The sequence below is a fragment of the Gopherus flavomarginatus genome, chromosome 20, assembly GCF_025201925.1.
Source record: "Gopherus flavomarginatus isolate rGopFla2 chromosome 20, rGopFla2.mat.asm, whole genome shotgun sequence".
NCBI lineage: Eukaryota > Metazoa > Chordata > Testudines > Testudinidae > Gopherus > Gopherus flavomarginatus.
The window spans coordinates 24,225,327-24,252,959 of NC_066636.1; the positions used below are offsets into that span (position 1 = coordinate 24,225,327).

The 27,633-nt window shown below is 64.1% G+C and overlaps 1 protein-coding gene across 2 annotated transcripts; it reads right to left on the bottom strand.

Moving 5' to 3' along the window:
- Positions 1-514: 514 nt before the first annotated feature.
- On the bottom strand, positions 515-26,722 carry CRTC2 (CREB regulated transcription coactivator 2). Of its 2 annotated transcripts, XM_050930866.1 has the most exons (14): positions 26,526-26,722; positions 16,892-16,993; positions 16,260-16,376; positions 15,972-16,033; positions 12,400-12,468; positions 8,801-8,904; positions 8,202-8,231; positions 7,676-7,758; positions 7,249-7,298; positions 6,687-6,931; positions 5,538-5,893; positions 3,809-4,069; positions 2,149-2,362; positions 515-1,716 (listed from the first exon to the last, which is right to left on the bottom strand). In XM_050930866.1, the coding sequence occupies exons 1-14, from the start codon at positions 26,688-26,690 to the stop codon at positions 1,511-1,513; spliced, it is 2,064 nt and encodes a 687-aa protein (XP_050786823.1). In that variant the 5' UTR covers positions 26,691-26,722; the 3' UTR covers positions 515-1,510. The 2 variants fall into 2 exon arrangements, with proteins under 2 accessions (XP_050786823.1, XP_050786824.1); XM_050930867.1 differs by lacking the exon at positions 12,400-12,468.
- Between the last annotated feature and the right edge of the window lie 911 nt (positions 26,723-27,633).

Below are 27,633 nucleotides of genomic sequence, written 5' to 3' on the forward strand. Positions count from 1 at the left end.
CTGCCCATCGTCTGCATTTCTACAGTAGCTGCTTCACCCGTTTCCCTGGCCCTGGAACCCTGAGTGATCCCTGCCCCGGCCTGGCTGCCTCAGCCCCACTCCCCACTGCTGGGCTAGGCAGCAGGAGGCTCCTGGTCCCTGCCCGCCCCCCTACGCACGCACGCATGCACACACACGATATGTCCACCAATGGCTGTTCGCCAGGATGAGCAGGGACGCGACCGCCTGCTCTGGGTGTCCCTAAACCACCAACTGCCTCCAGAGACACCCCTGCTGCTCAGGCTGCCCGGCCCAGCAGGGATTTGGAAAACCTCTGGGTCAGGGACTAATGTTGGCTGCAAATACCCTCAGTGCACGATCCCCACCCACCCCCGTGCAGGCCCCAGGACAGCACCAAGGTCCCCCCAACCTGGGCCCAGGCTTGGAGGGATGTGAGTGGGGGGGGACCTCACTTCGCCGGACCCACTGCCCCCCCAATCACCTACCAAAATCCCCCCAAATCAATGCAACACTGTTAATTAACATAGAATATATTTAAAAAATAATAATAATAAATCACTCTGTCTTTCTCCTCCACAGCAAGGGGTCTGTTGGGGAGCACAGAGGTCTGGGGCCCCCACCTCTCTCAGCCCCACGGCATCTGCTCCCCCCGAAGGGCCCCCCCAACACAGATGCAGGACGTGACCTCACAACAGACAAGGATTCAAAGTTACAAGTGCTTTATACATAGCCCTGTCCTCCCCCACCCCCGGGCACGGCCCCCCTACACACGGCTCGGCAGGGGACAGGGTACACACAGCTGAGCAGGAAAAGACGGGGGATCAATTTTGTCTTTAAACATTATGATTAGCAAAAACAAAACCAAACCCCAAGGCCCAGGCCCAGAGCACTGGGACTCGGGTCGCTAGCTAACAGAAGAGTTATATACATGGCTGGCTCGGGGCTGCACACGCAGCCACGCCAGCATGTGGACAGACTGTTGCCCGGAAGCTGGGGGCACAGAGCCCCATGCTTGCCTCCACCCTGGCCGTGGGGTTAGGAGACCTTGAACTCCCCCACCACAGGCCCACTCCCTCCAGCACGGGAACGCTGCATTCACCACCACCCCTCATCTAGTTGGAGGGTCGAGGTCCCTGGAGGCAGCCTCCATCCTTCACAGAAGTGCAGGTCCCCCGGACCTCTGGCACAGAGCTAGACGACCTCACGTCCTCCCCTGCTTAGCGGGCGGAGAGCCCTGGCCACCTCCCAGCACAGGGCGAGGGGTTGCTGCTAGAAGCAGAGGCTGGCACTGGCCCGGCTTCGAGTGATTCTTGGCAGAGTTCGGGCACCTGGGCCCAGCTGCTCAGTGCTCTTGGCCCTGGGAGGTTTCACGCAGATCAGGGCAGCGAGGGTGGGCACAGCGCCAGGCCCAGGGCGGGCGGTTTGTCCCTGGAAGTCAGGCCTGTTTGCGATGCTCGATGTCTGTTCTCTCCTCCCCAGCACTCTGCTACCTGCCCAGGACAGGTCCCCCTCACTGCAGCCGGTCCGTCCGGAAGGAGTCCTCCACCGCGGGGTCTGTCAGGAGGGCGTAGGGGTCACTCAGCATGCTCAGGCCATCCAGGGTGAGGGGCTCAATCTTGAGATCCTCCTCCAGGCCCAGGGACGTGTCCACCTCGAAGCCGGGGACCCCGGCCAGCGCTGATGCGATCTCCTTGGAGATGCCAGGCGGGGAGTCCCCTGGGGTTGGAAAGGAAGGGTCAGACCCAGGGCAGGACAGCGTGCAGTGGTGGTGGTGGTGGTGGTGGTGTGGGGCAGCCGGAAGAGCCCATCCCACCAGCAGGGGGGGCTGAGCATCCGGGGGGCCCTGGGAAGTGGGGGGCACGGGGCAGTTTTCCTTCGGCAAAGCCCAGCCACCCTCTCAGCTGACTCCCAGTTGCATTCCACTAGCAGGGCAAACCCTCGCCCTGGAGGAACCCCCAGAAGAGGGGCCTGGCCTCCATGGCCCACGCTGTGTGTGGCTCAGCTATTGGCTGCTGACCGGTCCCACTGCAAACTGCATTGAGACCTAGCAAACTCGCTCCACCCACCGCACAATCTGCACGGTGCCGGGGGGCCACCAGAGGGGGTGCACCCCAGCCCAGCGCCTGCGACACGCTGGCGCCCACGCACCTGTGAGGACGATGTTGGGGATGGGCCCATGGCGGCCGCAATTGCTCAGGTTCTGCCGACTGAGGAGATGGGGCTCGTGGAAGCTGCTGCCGCTGGCGGAGAAGCCCAGGTTCTCTGCCGAGTGGTAGTTCAAGGCACCCAGGTCCTCGGGGAAGGTGTTGTGGTGGAGCGGGAAGCTGCCCGGGGGGCTCTCACCCATGCTGAACTGCTCTAGCTGCAGGGAGACATGGGGCGTGGGACTCAGTGACTCGCCCAGGAGAAGGGCCCTGGCCGCCGCTCCGTGGGCAGAGACGGCACTGGGGGCCAGGATTCCTGGCCAAAAGAAGAACGTCTCAGAGCCGTGGTGACCAACGGGTCGATCACGATCTCCAGCAGCACAGACAGGCTCCCTGCCTGCCCCAGCCCCATTCTGCTCCCGGAAGCAGCCAGTGCGGCCCCGTGGGGCAGGTGTCTCCCTACACGTGCTGCTCCTGCCTGCACGCACCAACCCCGCAGCTCCCATTGGCCGGAATGGGGAGCTTGCAGAGAGGGGCAGCATGCAGAGCCACATGTTCCCCACCCCCCCAGCATGTTGGCCCCCGCCAGGAGCAGTGTGAGGTAGGCAGGGAGCCTGCCTTCATGGCACCCACGCTGCGCTGCACCGTGCCACCAACTGGGAGCCCCTGGAGATAAGTGCTGCCCAGCAGAAGGCTGCACCCCAAGCCCCAGCCCACTCCTGCACCCCAAACCGCCTCCCAGAACCAGCACCCTGTACCACCCTGCATCCCAACACTCTGCCGCAGCCAAGCCCTCTCCTGCACCCAAAATCCCTCCCAGAGCTTGCACCCCTCACCCCTGCCCCAGGTTCAGCCCAGAGCCCCCTCCCACACTGCAAACCCCTCGGCTCCAGCTCAGGTCCCACACCCCCTCCCAAACTCCTACTCCAACCTGGTGGAAGTGAGCGAGGGTGGGGGAAAGCGAGTGACGGGGGGAGGGAAACGGAGTGAGTGGGGTGGGATGGGGTATTGGGGAGGGGGGTAGATCCTGGGTTGCCCTTAAATTCAAAAAGTGACCTTGGGCATAAAAAGGTTGGAGACTGACTTAGAGGAACCCGCTGCAGGGATCAGTCAACCCAGCAGCCCCCTCTATCCCTCGGCAGCTACGGCTGCAGGGAGCACGTGAGGAATCACCCGCAGTGGGGCCAGCAGCACGTGCGACAGAAATCCCTATCCTGCGGAGGGGGCTGCCCTGCTCCCACTGTCTGCCAGCGCCAGCCAGTCCTGCCTCACACTGACTCCACCTCCCTTACCATGAGCTGGAGATGGTGCTGCCAAACCAACCCCAAAGGAGCCCCGCAGGCTAGTCATGGCAGGGGTGGGCGCTCAGAACGCGGCTTCCAGAGATCCCAGCACTGACTAGGGGGAAGCAGACCACAGAAGCAGCCTGGAGGACCGGGAACCGGGGGCTGGGCTGGCACCAGTAGCCACTCCAGGAGCATGGCCTGAACACAGCTGGTGTTGGGTGGGCCAGGCCAGGGCAGCTGAACGGCTACATTACTGGTGACGTGGAAGGAAACCGCCTGCTGGGGAGCATCCTCAGCCCCCTGAGGGTCTCTGCTCCTATCGCCTAGGGGCGAGCGCCAGGGCCCCCCAGCAGAGACTCAGCCTGCACTGGGACTCACGCTGCCCAGGCTGAAGTCGCCCAGCGGCTGGCCAAGCTGCTGCTGTAGTGAGGAATTATGCTGGTACTGCGAGAGGTACGGCCGCTGCGTGGGCGCGCTGTGCTGCTGGGACTGCTGCTGCCGGGCTGGCTGTGTCTGGTGCTGGGGCTTCTGAGTTTGCTGCAGAGGCTGCTGGGATTGCACGAGCAGGCCGGGCTGGTTGTAGGGGTATGGTGGGAGCCTCTGGTCGGCTGGCAGCTTGCTGGTGTCCAATGGCACGCCCTGCGAACACCCAGCACAGCAAGGGTTACAGCCAGGCACCAAGCCTGGCAGGGATCTGGCCCCGGAGTCCCACTCCTTCTAAACAGCCAAGCTATTTGTGAGACACCACCCGGCCCCCAGCTCTGGAGCCAGATCCTGGCCCACTCTCCTGTCATTGAGTCATCAGTGCCAGCTACTTCAGGGACCATTCTGAGGGGAAGGAGCCCTGCGCCGGTCTGTCTGAGGCCCAATCAGGAGGGGGCTGATCCTTTTGCTTGTTCTCTACCCTCCAACAGGACTGGGAATGTTCTCAAGGTCCTTGGATACATCTACCTCCTTGAGATCCTGTGGCAGAGAGTTCCAGCGGCTAATAATGAAAATAGACCCCCTGCACCTGACAGATACTCCAGGCTTTTCTCTGGCCAGCCGTGTATGCTGGGGGTTCGGGGAGGGAAATGCATCCGTTTCCCTCTCCCGCCTAGAAGCGCATTCGCCTGGGGCATCAGACCATCCTGGCAAGGCTGGGAGGAGGGAGCTTGGGAGAGGCAGAAGTCAGAAGGCCTCGGCCAAGACCAATCTCCAGGTACACAAGGACCAAGGTCCCTGGATCCCACCAGCCCCTGCCACTTCCCTCCGCAGAGATCCATGTGTGGGGGAGGCCCCTCTTCCTCCAACCTCACTGCAGGGTGTTTCCGCCCCTTCCCCAGGGCACAGAAGTCCTGGCCTGGCAGCAAGGAGGGCTCCAACTCAGCTGGAGCCGAGCTCTGTGCACCCCATCCACGGCCAGCAGAAGCCTGGTTAATGGGGTGCAGCCCAGACGACGCCCTGTGGCTGGGGAGAGCGAGCTGGCCCCCGTCTGCCTTGGGAGCAGCAGCCAGAGAAGCTTCATGCCCAGCATCACGTTAAATCTTCCGGTGCCCCGAGCAGCTGTGGCTTCCCTGACGCCCAGCCCTGGCCCAGCTGTGGGCCTTGTCCCAGAGCACACTCAGGCCCCGGGGCTGCCTCCCTGCACAGCCTGGCCCGATGGGGGGTTTGCTGTGCCCTGGGAACGAGACCCTCCAGACTGGCTCCCACCTAGACTGCCTGCCTTCAAGCCAGCTGGAGACTCTCTCAGGCCCCCGGGGCCAGCAGAGGAGCTGGGATTTGGGACAGGACGGTCCTGCTCCCAGCTCTTTGGGCTGGTCACTGCATCTCTCTGGGCCTTGGCTCCCAGAGTGTGACCGGGGAGAAGGCGGCTTCCCTTCCCCGTCCTCTGGCTTGTCTGTCGACCGCGGACCGTCTGTGCAGCACTCGGCCCCGCCTGAATACACACAATCATCTCCAACTTCTCCAAGCGCCCCGTGGAGCAGCGACCCGCCCGGAGCCAGGGCAGCGCCAGGCGCCAGCTCCCAGCCCTACGGCTCCCGGCCTCCCACTGAGATGAGGATGGCAAAAACAGGACGCCAGGAGGAACTGAACGAGGAACGGGGTGATGATGGATCATGCATACCTGGGTGATGGAGGACAATGTGGGTGACATTGTTGGTGAGAACTGTTTGGGGTGCTGCCTTCTCGAGTCGCCGCCCATTGGGAGGGTGAGGGGGCTGAGCGGGGCCCTTCGGCGGGGCGACGTGTTTATGGACGCCTGCACCAGGGGGCAGTAGGTGGAGCTGCTAAAGCTGGCCTGCAGGCTGGGGTTGCTGGGCGAGGACTGCATGGACTGGCTGCTGAGGGAGGAGGGGATGGAGGAGCTGCTCTGGGAGGACTGCAGGGAGGGGTTGCTAAGGGAGGCCTGCAGGTTGGGATTGCTAAGCGAGGACTGCAGGGCGGGGTTACTCAGGGAGCTCTGCATAGGTGAGGTAAGTCCTGTGGGGACAAAAAAAGAAGAGACACCACTGTTACCCATGGCAATCAGCGCGCGAGCGAGCGAGGGAGGCTCCGCCCCCCGGGCGGGATGGAGGGGGAGGGGGAGACCAAAACGATGGAGACGGCAACAGAAACAAACAAACCCAGCGATGGAATCGGATCGTGGCCCGAGACTCCCCCCCAGCGGGCGCCTGGCTGGAGGGACGCAGCCCCGGCTCACCTGACGGCTTCCTCTGCAGGGCGAGCACCGGGGCTCTTTCCTATACAACGCCCCAGCTCGTGTCCTGCTAACCCTGCCGCCGAAATGACCTGAGAGGCTCTCCTGTGCCCAGACGCTGCAGGGGGACGTGCCCAGCTCAGCCCAGGCCAGGCCATTCTCCGTCCCCACTTGGGATGGGGGCAAGGCAGGAGCTTGCTGCAGGTGCAGAGTCACCAGACCCCGCTGCAGCTGCTCAGTAACATCCAGTCCCCTCCAACCTCCCAGTGCCAGCAGCCCCCTCCGAGCATATGCTCAGGGACCCCTGGGGCCTGCTCATCCCCCAGCTCCGCTCCGTGAGGATCCAAGACACCCACGACCCTGGGCCAAATTCAGCCCTGGCTAAGTCCCATGGGCCAGGGCAGAGCTGGGCGGCCCGCCTGACGTCCCATCCTCAGCACTGGGCTCTGAGGAGGAAGGAGCCCAGCATGAGTTCGACGCAGCCCTTGCCCACACAGCCACAGGTCGACTCCTCTTCTGGGCAGCGCTGCTGCTGTGGCTCTGCCAGGAGGCCGGGCAGCAGCCCAGAGCCCTCACCTGCAGAGCCATAGCCTGTTCCAAGTCCCAAGCTGCTGCTGATGCCCAGGTGCGTCATGGTGTTGGCCAGGTTACCGGTGCTGCTCCCGCCGCTCAGGCTGGGGTAGTTCGACTCGTCGGGGTCCAGTGGGGTGGGCAGCGGGGAGGGGAAGTGCAGGCTGGTGAGGTCAGGGAGGGAACCGCCCGTGTTCAGGGCGGCGGGGATGAGTGGGACGTTGGCAGGCTGATCGGGGGACGGAAAGATACTGAAAGAAACAGAGAGACGCTGCTCAGCAAAGGCGCCACTCCCGAGCGCCCAGAGTCAGAGACTCCTGGGTTCTGCGCCCAGCTGCGGGAGGAAGTGTGGCCTAATGAGTGAACAGAGGGCTGGGAGGCAGGACTCCTGGTTCTGTTCCCTGCTCCACCATGGACTCACTTCTGTGGCTTTGGGCAAGTCCCCATGCCTCAGTCCCCCCCCCGGTGAAAGGGAGACGACCCAGACTCCCCCACGAGAGCATCTCGCGGTCATCGCTCAGGCCAAGGGCTATTACAGCAGCGTGACGCGCTCAGGCACAGCACTTACTGGATCCCGGGGACTTCGCAGGATCTGGGCCTGGCCAAGGACGACGAGAGCTGGGAAATCAGAGAGGGGAGGGGGTTGAGCTTGGGCAGGGTGTTTACCTCACACCACCCTCACCCCACCCCCCAACCAGCGCGGGCGGCTGCAGTTTCTGGGCAGAAGAGAGGTAAACACATATTGCAACATTCCAGGCACCAGAGGCAGGAAGCCAGTGCCCACAGCACCAGCCGAGCTGAGACGTGTGGGCACTGAGAGCAGCATGGCCCCACTCCCACTCCAGGACCTCCAACCCCGTCACACAGGCCCACTCTGCAGGGAGCCCTCCTCCCACCACATACCCCCTACCAGCACTGGAAACACACCAGGGCTCTCAAACCCCCGGGTCCCCACTGACAGCAGCGCAGCCTCACCCCAGGACCCCCACACCCACCTTCTTGGTGTCCCAGGGCTTCAGTAAGTGCTTGTTGTCATCCAGGAAGTTCTCCTCGATGGGAGGCACTTGGAAAAGAAACACTGGCAAAGGGAGAAGGGCAGGGGTGAGCCTTGTGCAGAGGAGGCTAGCCCAGCCCCCGGCCCCGCCAAACCCCCAGGGCGCTGGTGACTGGAAGTGTTGTTAAACGATAGCCATGCCTGGCATTAACAGGGCAATGGGGCCAAGAGACTACAGGTCCCAGCATCCAATGCTCCATGTGGAGCCAAGCAACCTCCCAATGAAGCAGTGCACACTGGGAACTGTAGTTCTGCCAGGTCTGCTGGCACCTTAGGTTTTTGCGCTCCCAGGCAACTCCCCTTCCTTGCCTCTGGCAATGAAGCAGAATGTGCCACCCTCCCCCAGCATCCCTGAAGCTCCCAGCCCTGCAAGGGCCAGAGCTGCCCCCTCCCATGGGCTGGGATCAGACCTCGCCCCATGCCCCACTGTGACTGCCAGGCAATGTGGGCAGGGATGGGGCACTTACCTTTACTGTCCACGTCCCCGTCCACAAAACCTGAAAGAGGGATGGAGCCACGGTTAGCTAGGAGCAAGGGACCTACCATGTGACCCAACGCCCAGACACACCCCTGGGAGAGAAGGCAGGAGACCCGACCGGCTGGGCACTGCGAGAGGCAGGGCACCGAGAAGCAGCGCTCGGACCAGCTGCCCAACAAGCGAGCCAGTGTGGAAGGGAAGGGGAGGATGAATGTCTGGGGTGACGTGGTGCTGCAGGAAAGGGGGTGCTGAATTAGACATGCCTATGAGGGGACGTGGTACAGCCGTGCTCGGACGAAGCTAGGAGATGGATCTGGCAGATACAACCCTGCCGGGAAGTCTGCAGCTTTCCTGGCACGTGGGAGCAAGTGGCAAAGAGTACCCACCTGCTGCCAGCTGGCACCCCAGGGCACCGACCGTACCAGGTGGCCCGGCCATCAGAGCTGCCCTCCTGGGCTACCACAAGCCTGAGCTGGCCTGCACACGGCAGTAGCCAGAGGCTGGGCAAGGAGGCCAGACGGGGAGCAGGGAGAGGCAGGGAGCCGGGACATGCACCTGCTGCAGGAGGAGCGCTAAGGTGTTACTCACCGCTCCTACGACTGGGAGGGGGGACGCCCTGTGAGGGGCCCAAGTACATGTCCTGCTGGCTGGGGTTCATCACACTCGTGTGAAGCGCCGAATCGGAATTTGTTCTAATGGCAAAACATAAGGCCCCAGTCAGACCCCCCTGGGCGGAGACAGGACCCAACAAGGCTGGTGCATCCTGGGAGGAGCACGTGCTGCCAGCATGCGGCGGCAGGAACCCTCCCGCCCCTCAGCTGGGGGATCCACGCTCTCCTCCCTGCACATGCTCAGCGGGAAGCTGCCTGGCTCTCATGGTGCCAAACGCGGCCTCCTGCTTCTCGAAGTTTGCTAGGTCGTTCTCAGGAGAGCAGGCTGGTGGGATGACGTGGGACCCTCGGAGCTCAGACCGTGCAGGGATTCCCGAGAGAGGAGACCCCCGCTGGAACAGCGACCGGGGAAAGGACAGCACAGGGCAGGGGGCTGTTTTCAGTCAATCACAACAGGTATCTACAGAAACCCCAGTGAACAGCCCTGAGGGAACCCCTTCCCAAGCCAGCAGCTGCCCCAGCCCAGCTAAGCTGTGAGGAAGCTCTAGGGTACCCCAGTGTTCTGCTCGCTGTCCCTTGGGGGAAAGTCCAGGCAAGGGGGACACTGTGAGCTGGAGCAGGAGGTGACAGCTCATTTCTAGAGGCAGCTGTCAAGGACCCAGCCCCTTCCTCAAGACGTTCCTGTGGCTGCCGTACAGCGGCAGCGCCTTCCTGGGCCCTTCCCAACAGAGGAGGGTTTGCTCCCGCCCAGAGGTGGCTGCAAAGCAAAGGACCTCTTGGGGGAGGCGCTGTGCTCACATGGACAAAGCCTGAGGCCACCCCAACCTGGGGGCGCGACGGGGCCTAGGCCCTGGAGCCACTTTTCCTGGGCTGGCACAAAGCACGTGCTGCAGAGAAGGGGCTTGCTGAGGCCCAAGGGAGATGCCTGCAGAGTCGGCCTGGGGCAGGGGGAGGGGGCAGGGGCAGGCTACTCCAGCTAACGACACACAAGGGGGATACTGTACAGCTGAGGGGCCTAGGCTGCTCCCAGGCAGGAAATTTTCTTCCCCCCCACCCAACCCCCCAAGGGCCAGGCCTTCCTCTCACCAGGCCCCGGCCTCCGCCAGTGCCGAGCCCCACGGCAACACCCCGGGAGCATGAATGGGGACATTGTCCTTGCTCCCGGCACATGGTGCGTGCCAAGGGGCCGCTGCTGAGCATGGTGCGGGCCTGGAAGGGAGCCGGCTGCTGCGCCTGGGCACTGAGCTAGTCCCGCAAAGCAGGGCCACAGGAGAAGGGCGGCTGGGCCTGCCTGCTCTTACACCTGCTGCTCCTTCAGTCCCCCCTTCACTTCCTGTCCTAAACGGCCCCGTGGCACCAGCAGAGCCCAGGGCTGGCAGCAGCTCAGGAGCAAAGGCGCCAGGGGTGGGGTGCTGCACAGCACCCTGGGACCCATTTGGGGCAAGGCCCCTCTAGAACAGCAGCTAATTGTTATCCCCATCCCACCCGTTCTCCAGGCAGCAGCCAGCAAACAGCACCTCCTGCAGCCCCCCCAGCACCGGCTCCTCAACAATGACTAGGACAGCAGTGGCTGGAGCCCTCCCTGCTGCGACACCAAGGCAGCTGCACCAAGCTGAGGAGGGGCAAGACCTGATCAGCCAGGGGCAAAGCAGCCTGGAGCGGGGGGTGGGGGGCCCCCACAGGGCAGACCAGGTGCTAAACCCAGGGTTGTGAGTTCAAGCCTTGAGGAGGCAATTTGGAGATTGGTCCTGCTCTGAGCAGGGGGTTGGACTAGATGACCTCCTGAGGTCCCTTCCAACCCTAATAATCTATGATTCTAGGTGCGTGCAGAGGGCACAGATCAGCCTGGAACAGGGTGGGGGGGGTACAGGGCAGACCAGGTGGGTGCAGGGAGCACAGATCAGGGGTGCAGGGCAGACCAACCTGAAGTGGGGTGGCAGGACAGAGGCCGATCAGGGCGGGCTGCCTTCAGCGCTCGCTGCCTGTGCCAAACTCCCCCTCTGGCCAGTGGCTGTTTCCTTCTCCTCGGCCCCTGGGGCTCCCAAGGCCACTAACTGGCCCGTTCCTCCCGCCCGGGGCCTTGTGGGAAGGCGGGGGAGGCAGCTCCCCAACGCCAGCCCGCCCAACACTTGCAGGATTCTAGCCGCTGCAGCAGGCCAGCTGGAGCTGCAGCCTCCTCCCAGCTCCCCTGGCAGAGCTTGTGCCCAGCCAGCCAGGCACTGGCAGGAGGAGCGGGGCCTCGGCCGCCAGTTCCCCCCAGGCCCAATCACCAGCCCTCAGGGGAGCGAAGCTGGGAGGGGCCCAGCCCGGTTCTGCCAGGCATGAGAGTGCAGAGTGTGGCTCCCATGCCAGTCCCGCCGGCAAGCTGCAAGCAGGGGCTGGGGCTTGGCAGCGCGTGGCAGCCTGTTACTCCATGGGGGCTGGGCAATGCAGCCTGCGGAGGGTTTCGTAAGTGCAGCCCTTGGAAGGCTGGGCAGCAGGCCCGAGCCGGCATTTCCACCTGCCCAGGACACAGGACACCCGGCATGGGAGGTTAACGGCCCTGTGGCAGCACAAGCCATGAACCTGCTGTACCAGGAGTAGCTGGGGGCAGGGCCTAGGCTGTCCTGGGGGCCGCTAGGCAGCTGCTGATTGCCCCCTTCCGCCCACAGCCAGCAAGAACCCTCAGTTTTCCCAGGCAGTTCAGTGCTCGTGACAGGTGCTGACTCCGTCACGCAGGCTGCACCTCAGAACATGGCCCCCAACCCCCTTGCGCCCAAGGGACAGACCCGGGGCTCTACAGCCCACTCACTCCCTGCTGACACTGCCACCAGGGGGCACTGGGGGCTGTTTGAGAGCTTTGGGGAGGCTGGGCCCTGCTTTGGCCCCCAATTCGTTTCTTCTAAGCCCATGAACAGGCACCAGCCCCCCAGGATCTGGACTGGAGGAGCTAGGAAAGGCTCCCCCCCGCTGCTCCATCCCCTCTCAGCAGCGTGGCCAGCAGGGCCTGGCGAGGGCACTACGTGGGCTGACCCATCACTCCTGGGGCAGAGCTGCCTGGCACTGTGCTGCTTCAGCCACAGCCCGCCCACCCTTCCATTCCCAACGGGCTCATGCCCTTGCTCCGAGAGGCAAAAAGACGAGGGACACGAGCCCTGTTATTAGACAGCTCAGTGTCTTTAAAGGGGCACAAACCCAGCAGCATCTCACAGAGGGCGCTGTCCTGAGCCCAGAGAGCCGTTCGCGAGCCTCCCACTCCCTTGGCCACAGACACCTGGCACAAGTGCCCCTACCACCGGTCCCTCAGCGGGCTACTGACCCACAGTGATCCCCGACAGCCCAGGAGGGATGGCCACGTGAACCCGAGAATCAAGCTATGAAGGGCAGTGGGACCCTGGGCCAAATGCTCAGCTGGTGTAAATCAGCGTAGCCCCACTGAGCCGCCCCAGCCTGAGCATCCCAGTCACCAACCGGGGGTCATGACCTCAGGATGCCCCCGACCCAACCGGACAGTGGCCATTGGGCCCGGGGGCTGCGGCGTCAGACGGCTCAGGCATAGAGAGGGAGAGAGAGAGAACGGAATCAAAAACCATTCACCTGTTGAGAGCCGACGGTAGCCTAAACAGGTGTCCTTTCTCCATGGGAAAGTTACCCCAGGGCATGGTCCTTTGTAACGAAAAACAGCAGGTTACTTTGAGGGGCAGGGAACGGGCACCAGACCCCACCTGGCAGCGGGGAGGAGTTAGTAACGCAGGCGCTCAGCAGGGCGAGATGCCAGCTGCAAGAGGGGGAGGAGGCAGCCTGGAGCTCTGGGTCCAGGTGGCACAGCTGACCTAAGGGTGCCCCATGGCAGCCTCCTCTCAGCCACACCCAAACAAGGCAGCGCCAGCCAAGCAGCCCTGCGCTCTCAGGCCCAGGCACCCAGCCCAGGAGAGCTGCTGCAGCCTTGGGCCTAGTCCAAGGACCACGGCAGTGCCTGTTCAGAAGAGAGGGAGCCTGAAGCAGCTCCATGCAAAGCTGCCAAAGGTTCCCAAGCGCCAGCCCTGAGGGGCTGGGGGCGGCGGCCGGACGCCCTCCTTGGGCAGGTGGCCACTCTCGCTGCTCTCCCCCAGGCAGCGCCGAGCTCTCTGCAAAGCATGTACAGTGCTCTGCCCCAGAGCGTCCCCTTGTCCCACATGGGGGCGCTAAGGGGTCTCCCCTGGGCTGGACTGTGCCATGCCCAGAACCCACCACCAGGCCCCTCAGCGTAGCAGCAGAAGGGACCTCGGCCGGGGGGAGGTGTGGTGCCGCACCACAGACAGCTACATTGAACCTGGCCCGGGAGCCAGGGGCTCCCCGTGTCCTGCCAATCCCGGGGGGAGCCAGAGGCTGCTGTGCCAGGAGCTTCCCCCCCAGCCCGGGAAGGGGGGGCTGGTGCTGAGCGAGGCGCAGTAGAGGGGTGCCAGTGACAACTGAATCCAACAGAGCAGAGAGGGAAAGGCTCAAGCCGGGGGGAGTTAGCAGCGGGATGCGCAGTGAGGGGCGACCGTGAGCCGGGGTGTCAGGAAGGTGGGGGAGGAGCCCAAGCGGCTGTGTGTGCAGGGGGGAATGACCGTGAGTGCAGCACCACCTGCTGCCACACACCCCTCGGGCGCCCACGAGGCACTGGCCGTCTGCCGAGCAGTCCCTGGGCTGCACAATTCACTGGGGGGGCCAGCACGTGCCAAAGGGAGCTGGACCAGTGCGGGGCAGGGAGCACCTAACTCCCCTAGGCCAGAGTCACACCTGTCAGCTCTGCGGGTGGAAGCGGCATCCAGGGGCCCTGGCGCCAGATGAGCCTGTGGAACTGGGGCTGGATCTGATCCATGCACAGCAAACCCCACGCCCATGCCGCCCCAGCAGGGCAGGACCCCCAGATATCTGGCTGTTGGATGGTGATCCGAGCCCCTCCCTGCACTTCTGGGCTCAGGGGGTTTCACCCTCATGGGGCCTGGCTCTCAGCACCGGCAGCCTCGGTGCTGCTCTCGGGAGGAGGGGGGCTGCATGGTCCTGGGGAAGAGCCCCGAACAGCTGCAGTCCATGCAGGCGCTTTGGACCCCAGGGCTCACGAGGCCTCCAGACGGAGGCAGCCCAAGCGCCAGCATGGAGCTGCCAACAGGTGACAAGACAGACTCCTGCAAGCCCTTGGGCTGACCCCACAAGGTCCAGCTGTCTGCCCCGATCCACTGCCTTTCCCGCCCAGGCTGGCCCCGGGGAGGGAGTCCGTGGCCAAAGGGAACACCCCCTCTCAGGAGCAGCCAGCGTTTAACCAGGAGACGCTCCAGCGGGAAGCGTCCTGGCAGCTGCCCCCCAGGGCGATCTGCAACCAGCCTGCTAGAGGGGCTTCGGCCAAACCCCAGCTGCATTTGGAAATGCTGGTCCCTTCCCGTTGGAAAGGTTCTGGCAACCCAGGGAGCGGGGGGACTGGCCCCTGGCCAAGAGGCTGGAGGCTGAGCCAGGCACTGGAAGGGAAGCACCACACACAGACCTGTCCTCCACCAGTCCAAGCACACGTGAGCCCCCCAGAATGAACTGAAGCCACGTTTGCACGTCACGCGTGTCCAGAGAGAGACAGATGTATCCAGTACCAGCCCCACAAGCCATCCGGTCCCTGGGACCTTGTGCCACCCCCACCAGCCTGGGTGTGAAGTGAACAGAGCGGCTCTAGGGCTGACCGTGGTCCCATGCAGGCTGCTACCCGAGACACCCGCTGCCGCAGTGACACAGGCTGGGGGAGGCCTGGGGAACGGCTCAGAGCAGAGCTCCCAGCCAGCCCCCAAGGGATGCGCCATCTCCACTGGGGATAAAGGGCACCAAGACAAACGGTCTCCCCTACACACCTGTTCCTGCAGGCCAACAAGCAGCATTGAAGGCCCTTGATGTGCACCACTGATGGAACGAGGCAGGGGACCAAGTATATTTTGAAGCTCCCTTCCTCTCTGGGGACACAGGAGAGGGAGGTAGCTCTGCCCAGCCATCGCCCAGGATGGCAGCCACCTACTGGCAGTGGGCCACCAGGGCTTCCTGGGGAAGATGCCACGGCACCTGCCCTCTAGACTGATTAACAGTCAAGGTGGCCAACGTGCGAGGAGCAGAGTTAACTGCTCCCCTCCAGCAAGGAGACAGGTCCCAGCAGGTAATGTGCCATCCCACAGCCCGGGCCACATGGGGGCACTGCCCGCTGGGACCTGGAGGTGCCAACGGCTCCATTACCTACAGATCACGGGCACCCTGGGGGCTCCTGGAAAGTCGCCGGTACAGCCTGGGCTGGCCCGAAACACTGGCTCTGTCCCGAAGCGATTTACACCCAGCCAGGGGTCTGCTCTGGCCAGCCCTTGGTGTGTCACAGGCACCAAGCTCCAAGCCCCAGGGAGAGCTCTGGAAGGTCCCTGCTGAGTCGCAGCCCCTCAAACTGCTCGGCCAGCTGGACGCCTCTCGCCCTCAGCTGGAGCTGCTCCTTGACTAGCCTTGCTGAGGGCCAGGGCCCCTCCCCACGCCTGGCAGGGCTCTCCCAGCCCCTCCGGGATTCCAGAGGACACATGCTGGGACTGTCACCCTACGGCAAATGAGGAGGCCTGGTTCCTTCCACAGAAAGGGCCCATGGGGCTCAGCCCGGCCATTCCTCCCCCTGCTGCTGCAGGAAGCTCCAGCCTGCGCAGCCCTCTAGAAACTCCACACCCACAGGAGGCCATGAGCTCTGCCTGGGAGCGAGGGGACCCCCCAGCCCTGTCCAGGCAACTGGCTCCGGTGGGAGCTTACAGGGACACCGCGGGGACAGGATGTTGTACCCAGGGTCATGGCAGGTAACTCCTGAGATTACTGAACTGGAGCAAAAAAAGCCCCAGCTCCCTGGTTTTACTCTGTGCATTCAACAGCCCTGAGGGTTGGGTCAGTCTCAGTCGCTCCTTCCCACTAGCCCCTTCTGCCTGGCTGAAGAGACCCTGACAGACACCAGCAGGGAGCAGGAAACCTGCAGCCAGCTCCCCGGCAGTTCGGGTTCTGAAAAGGGGATTTCGTCAGCAACTCTTCAGCTGCAGCTGGTATCCCAGGGCCAGTGACCCTGTGGGCTGGGGGTGAAGGGAAAAGCCCCAGCAGACCTGTGACCCAACAGGGCTGCTCCTACGTCGCTGGGCGTCCGAGGGGCGAGTTACCTTCTCCAGCTGGGCTCGGGGGGAGGCGACAGGTAGGCCGGGCTGTAGGGAGAGTTGTCCACGTGAGCAAAGAGTTAAGGACCAAGCCGAGAGTGCCTACGAAGAAGCAGAGTTGGAGCCACCCAAAGGGGCTCTGGCAAGGCATGATCAAAGCAGCCCCACCGGGGGGTTAGTGCTCCCTAGCCCCAAGGAGCCGCACGCCCTGGGCCCCCGGACCCATGCAGGAGCCCGCCAGGAGGCAGCCACAGGCACTGTCCCGGAGCAGGCAGCAGCGCTGCTGAAGGATATATGGCGCACGTATCGGCGCAGAGGAGACACCATCCGCCGGGGGTCTCGCTGCACTCGCTCCACAAGGCCGTGGTGCCGGGTGCTGCGTGCCGAGTCCAGAGGCGAATGCAAAGGGCCCTGCGGAGACACAAAGGGGCATCGCTCTCACCATCCACAGGGGCGTCTCGTGGAGAGCCGGAGAGCCACAGGAGCCCCGCACTGCTGGCCTGGCTTCAGCGTCCCACCCTCCCCGCACACACACACACTGCTGGCGACCAACCCTAGTGCACTCCCCCCAACCCCCATGCACCGTGGAGCATGCAGAGCCCTGCAGCCAGCACGTGCAGCACTGCAGATGGGGGGCCCCAAGGGAGGAGGGATTTCTTCCCAGCCCACTGGACAGGGCTTGGTTGAAGCCTGTGCATGACAGAGAACCAGTATGACCCAGCCTTCCTCTCCGACTCAGCGCCTGGTATCCCAAGCACAGCACCACGCATGCTGCCCCGTGTCTACGCTCCCCTGGTTCTCCCATGAGCCCCATGGCTGTGTGGGTCGCTCCCAGGCAATAGGACAGGACCTTATGGATTGGGGACGGGAGGGGAGTCTGCTGGTGCCCGCAGGGGGAGCTGTCGCACAGCTTCTGGGCCTGTTACCTGGAATTCAGAGACGCTGCTCCCGATCTGATTGACGTTGGGCAGCGAGCCGCTGTAGTACGGTCCCCGGCTGTGAGCCAGCCGCAGCTTCTGAGCCTGCAACTGGACCAGAGAGAGACGAGGCAGTGTCAGAGCCGGCTGGGCAGCCCCCAGGAGAAGGGGTGCAAAGCCCCTTTACGTCAGCGGCAGAGCTAGGAATACACGTCGAATCCCTGGGCCTCTCGGAGTGAGGAACAGAACCTGGGCCCTGTTCTTGCCACCAGACCATGCTGTTATCGGGGGGCGCCGAGGATCCCGATCAGCCCAGCCCTCCACACGCAGCCCCCAGCTGGCTTTTCCAGCCCATCCTGAGCACCTAATGCCCGTCAGCCAATTCGGAGCTACAGCTGCGAATGCTCTCACGGCTCCTTAACCCCCCCTCCTTTGCAGCCCTGGTGGTGCAGCTCTGTGTGCCAGAGGCTGGGACCGGACCCTCTGCACCAGTGCCTGGAGGGTAGTGAACACAGCAGGCTCCAGACACGATCCTAGCAATGGCAGGCCAGCAAGCCCCATTCCGCACCAGGGAAACTGGTTGAAAGTGTTGTGAAGAGCAGCTACCAAAGACAGGGGAGAGTCAACCAGGCATCTGTAAAGGGAATCGTGCCTCAACACTAAGAAAACGTGGACGGGATCAACAAGCATGTGGAGAAGCGGGATCAGAGGTTACAGTGAATGTGAACTTTCAGGAAGCCTTTCACAAGGATCCTTATCGAAGGCTCTTCAGCAAAGTAAACACACTCGTGGGATGAAGGTGAAGGCCCTCTCCTCCCTCAGGGAACAAACGACAGGCAGTAAGCCACCCGCCAACACCCCATCCCAGCTGCACGCCCGAAGCTGGGTCAGAGCCCCACATTTGGGACCCATCCCAGGCCCGGGCGAACATGTTCCAGCTATTCAGAGCACCCCTGCGACGCGAGCCGGCTGCCTGCACTGGGGGGCTGGACAGTTCACACCAGGTACTGGCCCACAGGCAGCATCTCTCTGGTCTGAGGCTTCCAGGCCCAGGCAGGCTTTGGGGAAGCCCAAAATCAAGGGCAGGGGAAGGAGGGGAAGTCTGGCCGAGAGGCTGTCATTGCAAAACCACAGGCTGGAGATACCAGGGTGCGAGCAGCCCCGGGGAGGGGGAAGCACAGAGGAAGTTCCTATCCCTGCGCTGCTGTTCATGGCACAAGCTGGCATGGAGGGCCAGGAGCCACAGCACGCTCGGAGAGGCTCAGCCCACGAGAAGGGAAGCCTCAGGTGGCAGCTCGAAGCTGTCACCCTACCAGCCATTCAGATCTGCAAGCCGCACACTGGGGGCAGCCCTCCCCCGCCCTCTCGAGGCTGGCATGGCAAGGAGGGGAAGCATCTGCCAGCAGCCGGGGGCATGGGACTAGGGCTGCTCAGCTCCTAGGCGGGCTCCAGAACAGAACCAGCGGCGCGTTTCCCATGCCAATCTTGGGGAAGGCTGGGCCACAGCGATCTCACCAATGAGCCAACTCCCAGTGGTTCCAAGCCGGCCAGCCTGGAGTCAGATACATGGCCACAGGGAGCAGCTCGACCTGCTTCTGCCCAGCATCGGGAACAGATGAGGGGGGCCCAGGACGGGCCAGGCATGAAGCTGGGCCCAGTCAGAGGCTGTCTGGGGTGAAGGTGCACGGAGCACCTTGGGGCTCCCACCCCCACCCTCACCCCACTCCACAGCTTGCCTGGCTCCACAGCACCCCCTCCGGATAAGCCAGGAGCTGCAGTGACCTGCTGGGGAAGGAAACATGGGCTCCCCAATAATAAACTCAGCATCGGCTGCACTGAGCCATCCTCTCCAGGTGAGGGGCGCCCTGGGACACAGGAACGGCCAGACTGGGGCAGACCAAGGGTGCATCTAGCCCAGTGTCCTGTCTGCCGACCATGGCTACTCCCAGAGGGAGTGAACAGAACAGGGAATCATCGAGTGATCCATCCCCTGGCGCCCATTCCAAGCTTCTGGCAAACAGCCACTAGGGACACTATCCCTGCCCAGCCTGGCTAATAGCCATTGAGGAACCTGTCCTCCACGAACTTATCGAGTTCTTTTTTGAACCCTGTTATGGTCTTGGCCGTCACAACATCCCCTGGGAAAGAGTTTCACAGGTTGGCTGTGCGCTGTGGGAAGAAAGACTTGTTTGTTTTAAACCTGCTGCCTGTTCATTTCATTGGGTGACCCCTAGTTCTTGTGTTAGGAGAAGGCGTAAATAACACTTCCTGATTCACTTTCTCCACATCAGTCGTGATTTTAGAGACCTCTAGCATATCCCCTCTTAGTCATCTCTCTGCCAAGCGAAAAGCCCCAGGCTGATTAATCTCTCCTCATACAGAAGCCGTTCCATCCCCCTCATTTCTGTTGCCATTTTCTGAACCCTTTCCAATTCCAACAGATTTTTTTGAGATGGGGCGACCACATCTGCCTGCAATATTCAGGACATGGGTGTCTCATGGATTTATATAGAGGCAACATGATATTTTCTGTCCTATTCTCTCTCCTTTCATAATGATCCCAACATTCTGGTCGGGTTTCTGATGCTGCTGTACGCTGAGCAGCTGCTCCAGCACCAACCTTGCCGCAGAGGGGGGCGCGGCCAGGCCTAGACTGGGAGGGGGCTGAGAACTGGGTGCGAGTGATCCGGGATGCGGGATGCTCAGGCTGGCACAGGGCACGAGGCTGGAGAGCGCTGAGTCTCCTGTCTGCCAGGGAACTGGACACAAGCCGCAGTCACACAGGGGGACGAATCCTTGGCTAACGTGAGATTCCATAACCGTTGCCTGGCCCCTGAACCAGCTCAGAAATAATGATCTAGATCCGGGCTCCGGAGCCAGCCCAACGAGGCAGCGGGATCGGAGCAGCCCTGGGGACAGCCCCACAGTGACCCCTGGGGGCACAAGGGCCCAGCACAGATCTGCCAGCTCCTTGGCTAGCACGGGCAGCTCTGCAAGGGGCCGCACAGTAAAGCCCACGGGCTTCGTGAGCCAGGCGCTGGCGGGAAGAGCAGGTAGAGGAGTCAGCGCGAGCCAGGCGCTGGCGGGAAAGGCGGGCAGAGGAGTCAGCGCGAGCCAGGCGCTGGCGGGAATGGCGGGCAGACGCCGGCAGAGGAATCAGGGTAGCCGGGAGCGGACACCTCTGGCTCCAGCAGCGCACAAAGCAGCCAGGCTGGCTCGCGTCTCTGCCGCCAGCCCTTCAGCTGTGAATGTACGGAGGCGTCTTGGCTCCAGCTGGGCAGGGCTGCCGTGGGGACTGGGAGACACCAGGGGATATTTTAACATCATCTCTAAAGACACCCGGCCGCAAGCACCACAGCTCAGCCACCGCCATGGCCCCACCTGGCTGGGTTCCCACGACAGGCCAGCCACTGGCATCAGCAGCCCGGTCACCGGCTCAGCACCGAGCATCCCCCTCCCTGCCGAGGGGCTCAGACACGGGGCTCCGGGCACTAACCTCCCTCTGGGGGAGGGGACCACCGCCAGGCTCGGCCCAGACCAAGGCAGAGCTGGAAGGGCAGGGAGCCCACTACATGGGACCTGGCCTGGCACGGTGCCCACCCTACTGCCCTCTCAGCCCTTCCTGCCGGGGGCCAGGGACACCCCTTGCCAGGAGAGACCCAGACTTCCTCATCCTCCCCTGACATCACGAAGGGCAGGAAGAGCAGCGCTGCACCCCGCATGCTGGGCAATGGCCCAGCTGCCACTTCCAGGACAAGCTCCAGTGAGTCAGGATCCTGCTGCCAAGCCCTGGGCGACTCCCCGCCCCACAGTCCCCACGGTTAAAGGTCGGAGCATCGTGCAGCTGGCTGGGAGAGCTCCGTGGGGGGGGGGGAAGGAGCTCCGGGAGAGCTCTGCCGGGGGGGAGGAGCTTGGAGGCTGCCCTGGGAGCTCCATGGTGGGGGGAGCTCGGGGGCTGCCCCAGGGAAGGAAGCAGAGCGCAGGCTCCGGGGACGAGGGGAGACAAAGGGTCACTAGGGACTCATCTGCCCCAAGCAGGGTCCCAAAAGCCCAACCAGGCTGGTGCCCAGGGTGCTTGCCGAACTCTGGCCAGTGAATCTGGCTCGCTGGAGCCCAGGAAGCGGCTCGTGCTCTGCCCCGGGGGCAGGAGAGAAACGGGCACCCGCAGGGAACTGGCACCGAGCACACACTTCGCCAGGGCAGTCAGCAGCGCAGGTCCCAACCACTTCACGTCCCTGGCACAGGGGGCGGCCACGCTGTGCCCTCACGGGGGAGGGCGCCAAGCCAGGAGCTGGAATGGAGCCAGCCAGGCTGCTCCTTACGGGTCAGACAGTGCCCAGGTGACCCAGCACCCAAGGCCTTTGCAGGGGGCAGGTTTAGCCAGACGACACAGAGTCACAAGCACTGGGAGCACCGCCCAGGGGCAACAGGGCTCTGGCCACAGGTTGCAGCCATGGGGCGGGGAGGGGGGGGGTCCTTAAAGCCATTACCCACAGAGGGGGAGAGGCTTAACGCCGGGACCCACGGAGGCAGATGCAGAGCAGGTCTCCGATGCCCCATTGGCAATCCCACCTCCCAGCGTCGGGCCCTGCTCCCAAACAAGAGCATGAGGCTAGAGAGGGCAGTAAAGGACAGGCAGGTGAGTTAGCGCTGGCAGCCCGGTGACCACAGAGCAGGCACCACAAAGGCACAGCCTCTCCTGCCAGCCAGTCTCCATCCTCAGGGCAGAAAGGCTGAGACTGCCAGCGAAGCGGCCACCAGCTGGCATCCAAAGTCAAGTGGGCGTCGATGAAATTCTATCTCAGGCCCACAGAACCGGCAGGCAGAGATTCAACCCTGGCACCACTAAGTGCCCAGTGCCACCAAGCGCCACAGTCCAGGCAGTTTGGTTCCACTGCAGAACCGACTGTGAGCCGCCCGGCCCCTCGCCTGTCTCCCGTCACCCCTGCAAAGGCCAATTCTACACGCGACTCCACTAGCCAGCGCCGTGGCGATAAGGTCTGCTGGGAACCAGGCCACCCACAGTAGCAGCAGAGATACCAATGCCAGTTCACTCGTCCGATCTCCCTCGAGCCCTGGCTGAAGAGCTGCCAGCGCAGAGCAGCTCAGAAACCTCTGGAGCAAGGAAGCCCCTGATCGTAAATTCCTGAGCTTAAAACTAACACAATCCTGATCCCAGAAAAAAGAGAGATTTAGTCACCAGCTGTCTCTGCAGTGCTCCGGGATTAAGGCTCCGAAGCCTGCCTGGGTTCAGGATTTCAGCTCCATTTCCCAAGGCCAGGGCCCCTGGCGGGAGAAAGCAGATTCAGGCCCGGGGCCAGGGGACGCTGCCGTCTGGCTCAGAGCAGGAGTGAAGAATTCCTTCCTGACCCCTCCAGCTGGTCCCCTCCCCACCCAGGCATCAGAGCTCCGACTGCTCGTCTCAGCACAGGGCCACAGCGTTATTCCTGGGGAGGGACGTTTGCTTTGGTAAACTGCTATGGCAGAGTCAGTCCCACAGACACAGACACTCCCCCGCCCTCCGAACGCCAGCTGCAGATCCCAACCAGCACAGCACCAGCTAGTTTGGAACAAACCAGCGGCAAAGACCAAGGCCCCGCACAGGGCACTAGCTGAGGGTACCAAGAGCGCAGCCACAGACAGCCGCTGAACAGGGCCCTAGAGGTGTCTGGCAGCTCGTGACAGGAGCCAGCTTCCAGCACTTGGTCAAGGCCCTGGAGACGAACTCCCCTCTGCACCCGCAGGTGGGGGGCTCAGAGCAAGGCTGGGCTATGGGAAGCTGCCACTCCACAGAGAGCACGTGATCTGGGAACCCTGCAGGGCTGCACACCTGGCCCCTCTCCCCAGCAGGAGGTGGGATGGGGCTCCCAAGGATCAGGTTCCTAACGTGCAGAGACAGGGCAGGACCGGTCCCTACAGCACGTGCTCCAGGACAGCATCTCAAACTACGTGGCCAGCCGAGAGCCCTGGCTCCTGCCACGCTCTTTGCCAGTCCTACTCTAGCTGCTCTGTCCTGCTGCTGCCCACACGGCCCCTTGTCCTCAGTGGGTGCAGGGCAGCCCATAGGAACGGTGAATGCACTGTCTGAGCCTAGCTAGCCCTGGATCTCTCACGTTTCCTGACCAGCCAGTTCTGGGGATCAGCAGGCAGCAACGCAGGGCACGGGAAGCAGGGAGGGCATTTCTGGGGATCGCCCGGCAGCACTGCAGGGCACAGGGAGGGCAGCTCGGGAGATTGCCTGGCAGCACTGCAGGGCACAGGGCGCAGGGAGGGCAGCTCGGGGAATCGCCCGGCAGCACCGCAGGGCACGGGGCGCAGGGAGGGCGGCTCGGCGGATCGTCCGGCAGCACCGCAGGGAACGGGGCGCAGGGAGGGCGGCTTGGGGAATCGCCCGGCAGCACCGCAGGGCATGGGGCGCAGGGAGGGCGGCTCAGCGGATCATCCGGCAGCACCGCAGGGCACGGGGAGGGCGGCTCGGCAGATCGTCCGGCAGCACCGCAGGGAACGAGGCGCAGGGAGAGCGGCTCAGGGAATCGCCCGGCAGCACCGCAGGGCACGGGGCGCAGGGAGGGCGGCTTGGGGAATCGCCCGGCAGCACCGCAGGGCACGAGGCGCAGGGAGGGCGGCTCAGGGAATTGTCCGGCAGCACTGCAGGGCACGGGGTGCAGGGAGGGCGGCTCGGGGAATCGCCCGGCAGCACCGCAGGGCACGGGGCGCAGGGAGGGCGGCTCGGCGGATCGTAAGGCAGCACCGCAGGGCACGGGGCGCAGGGAGGGCAGCTCGGCGGATCGTCCGGCAGCACCGCAGGGCACGGGGCGCAGGGAGGGCGGCTCGGGGAACGCCCGGCAGCACCGCAGGGCACGGGGCGCAGGGAGGGCAGCTCGGCGGATCGTCCGGCAGCACCGCAGGGCACGGGGCGCAGGGAGGGCAGCTCGGGGAATTGCCCGGCAGCACCGCAGGGCACGGGGCGCAGGGAGGGCGGCTTGGGGAATCGCCCGGCAGCACCGCAGGGCACGAGGCGCAGGGAGGGCGGCTCAGGGAATTGTCCGGCAGCACTGCAGGGCACGGGGTGCAGGGAGGGCGGCTCGGGGAATCGCCCGGCAGCACCGCAGGGCACGGGGCGCAGGGAGGGCGGCTCGGCGGATCGTAAGGCAGCACCGCAGGGCACGGGGCGCAGGGAGGGCGGCTCGGCGGATCGTCCGGCAGCACCGCAGGGCACGGGGCGCAGGGAGGGCGGCTCGGGGAACGCCCGGCAGCACCGCAGGGCACGGGGCGCAGGGAGGGCGGTTCTGCCCAGGTCCCCCAGCTCTGCTGTACATTAACCAGCTGTTTACTGTGCAAACATGGCTCTGCCCTCTCAGCCAAGACCACACTCAGCTGTGATGCGATGGCTTGTTCCAGCACGAGACAAACTGGGCTGGACCCCCAGCCAAGCCAACATCCCACATGGTCATTTCTTAGCTGCATGGCTAGGGGCAGGGCTCACTTGGCCCATCAGGGAGCGCTGGGCTCAGCACACAGAGGGACAAAGTGCTGCCTGGACCCAAGGAGCTGGCTTGGGAACTGCATTATGCCCTGGGCTCGGAGGAGCGACCCCAGTGACAGACGCCCCCGGAGGGCTGCAACCCTCTACACTAGAGCTGTCAAGCGCCCGGAGTGCCACTCACTCGGAACGCCGCTCCCCGGTTCGATCACCTCACTGCAGCCTCACTCAAGCCCACGTGCCCCCCATTAACACCAGGAGCCTGTTCAACCCCCCCCTCCTTTTCAGATTCCACCTGCCTCCTGGAGGGGCTTCTCCACTCCCTAATGGCAGCCTCTCCATGTCCCGTTGCTGCCATGAGTGAGATCCCCTGTGGCTCCCGCCACCTGGAGCTGCTTCCCCACTCCCTAATGCCAGCCTCCCCCCGTCCCGTCGCTGCCATGAGTAAGATCCCCTGTAGCTCCCGCCACCTGGAGCTGCTTCCCCACTCCCTAATGCCAGCCTCCCCCCATCCCGTCGCTGCCATGAGTGAGATCCTCTGTGGCTCCCGCCACCCAGAGCTGCTTCCCCACTCCCTAATGCAGCCTCCCCCCGTCCCGTTGCTGCCATGAGTGAGATCCTCTGTGGCTCCCGCCACCCAGAGCTGCTTCCCCACTCCCTAATGCCAGCCTCCCCCCGTCCCGTCGCTGCCATGAGTGAGATCCCCTGTGGCTCCCGCCACCCGGAGCTGCTTCCCCACTCCCTAATGCCAGCCCTCCCCGTCCCGTTGCTGCCATGAGTGAGATCCTCTGCAGCTCCCGCCACCCGGACTTGCTTCCCCACTCCCTAATGCAGCCTCCCCCCGTCCCGTTGCTGCCATGAGTGAGATCCTCTGTGGCTCCCGCCACCCAGAGCTGCTTCCCCACTCCCTAATGGCAGCCTCCCCTGGTCCCGTCGCTGCCATGAGTGAGATCCTCTGCGGCTCCCGCCACCCGGAGCTGCTTCCCCACTCCCTAATGGCAGCCTCCCCCCGTCCTGTCGCTGCCATGAGTGAGATCCCCTGTGGCTCCCGCCACCCGGAGCTGCTTCCCCACTCCCTAATGCCAGCCTCCCCCCGTCCCGTCGCTGCCATGAGTGAGATCCTCTGTGGCTCCCGCCACCCAGAGCTGCTTCCCCACTCCCTAATGGCAGCCTCCCCTGGTCCCGTCGCTGCCATGAGTGAGATCCTCTGCGGCTCCTGTCACCTGGAAGGGCCCCGCCGGATGCCTCAGCTCTTGTATTTCAAACTGCAGCTGCAAACAGCCATCCCCCAGGAGCCTGCCCCCCACTCTGCCGCTCCTGGGAAGGAGGTCTGGTTGGAGAATCGTGAGTCCCTGAAGTGGATGGCGTTATCCTAGGATGCAGCCTGGGACAGTAGAATCAGCGGCTCAGGCAGCTGGCTGCTGGCCAGATCCCAGGTTTGGCAATGTTCACGCCTCCCCATCCACTTCGGGGAGGGGCGGGGGTGCTGTGCAAAGAACGGGACCTGTGTGCCCCGCTTCTCCTGCCCCTGCCAGGTCCGTGGGGACACAGCGCTGCCCCTCCTGCTCTGCCTCGCAGCCCGCCCCACACATCGCCCAGGGCCTGGGTTTACCCTTCGCCACTTCCCAACCTCTCCTGAAAGCTCTGGACAAAGCCCTGGCCGGGAGGGTCGGTCCCGGCGTGCCCCGGGAGGGCGAGACACCCAGATCCCACCCGGCCGGCCCCTCTCTGCCTGACCCAGCGCAGGTTTCAGGCTGTCCAGGGATGCGGCTGCTCGCGGGCGACCAGGGCAGGGTGCCTGCTGCCGGGGCACAGCCCGGGAGCCGCCGCAGGATGGCTCCGCCCGGCGTGTTTCCTGAGACCCCACGCTGCTCCCACGGCCCCGCGTGGAAAGCACGTCCCGGCTCGTGGCGCCCCCGAGGGGCACCGGCCCCACGCGCAGGAAGCCGCCACCCACGGCAGCCGGTCAGCGGGGACCGGCACCGGCCTCCTCCCGCCGCCCCCCGGGACACCCCCCGGCCCTGCGGAGCGGAGCGGAGCGGAGCGGAGCGGGCCCGGCCCGAGCCGAGCCGAACCCCCCTCCCGCCCCGCCCCGCGGCCCGCTCCGCTCCCCTCCGCCGGCCCGGCCCGGCCCGGTCCCGCCCGGTCCCGCCTGCTCACCCGCGTGGAGCCGATCTCCATCATCACCTCCTCGAACGCCGCCGTCTCCTCCGCCTGCCGCTGCTTCTGCAGCGCGATCTTCTCGCTGAACTTGCGGGGGTTGGAGGCGCCGGCGCCGGCCGAGGAGCCCGGCCCGGGCCCGGCCCCGGAGCCAGACGCCGCCATCTTCCCTGCTCAGGCAGCTCCTGCCGCCGCCTCGCAGGCCGCAGGCCTCGGCCGAACAACACGGAGGCGCGGGGCATCACGGGATGCGTAGTTTATTTACCACCTTGCCCGCCGTTCTGCCCCTAGGGGGCAGCCGCCGGAAACGGACTACAGCTCCCAGAGCACCTAGCGCACCACAGACGGAGACGCCCCTAGGGCTGCTGGGAGTTGTAGTCCTGCGCAGGGAGGAAGCGCGCCCTTTTCAGCGGCGACCAAGGGGTTCGAAGACTACAGGTCCCGCCGTGCACCGCGCGCCCTATAACTCATGCCCTAGGCGGGTTGCAGAGCCCGGGCCCGCTACGGCCCGTCAGGAGTGGGGCTGGGAGGGAGGTGGGTGCCGGGGGCACCTGCTTGTGTCGCTAATAAACGGCTTGAGCTGACGGTGGCTTGACACAGATACAACAGCGGCGGGGCCAGAGCACCCTTACAGCTGTGGGAAGCTTGCAGCTGGAATCGCACGGGGCACTAGTGAACCTGGCCTGTCTGCCCTTTGCACCACTGCTAGTGCAAGGAAAGGGAACTGACTACCCTTTGCACCATTGCTGAGGCCAGGTAAAACTGTGGAACAAACTCTCACAGGATCCACCAGCTGCTACAGATTCCCCCCAGCGGCTGTGCCAAGCACAAAGTGCATTTCTTTGATCTGCTTCCACTCGTGAAAACACGCTGCGCGGCCGACACCTCAGCCAGCATTATTTCTAAAAATTGCCAAAAGAATTTTCAGGAATCAATTCCATGCGCAATTCTCCGCCTGCGAGGAAAAGGAAGAGAGAAGGCGAGAACCACATGAAAGAGTCCAGTCAAGTGACTTACACAGCCCTCAGGCACGGAGGCACGGGCTGCAACAGACCAGCCTCAGTCAGACTGAACAGCAAAGGCAAGGCACACACGGCGCCGCCCAGCA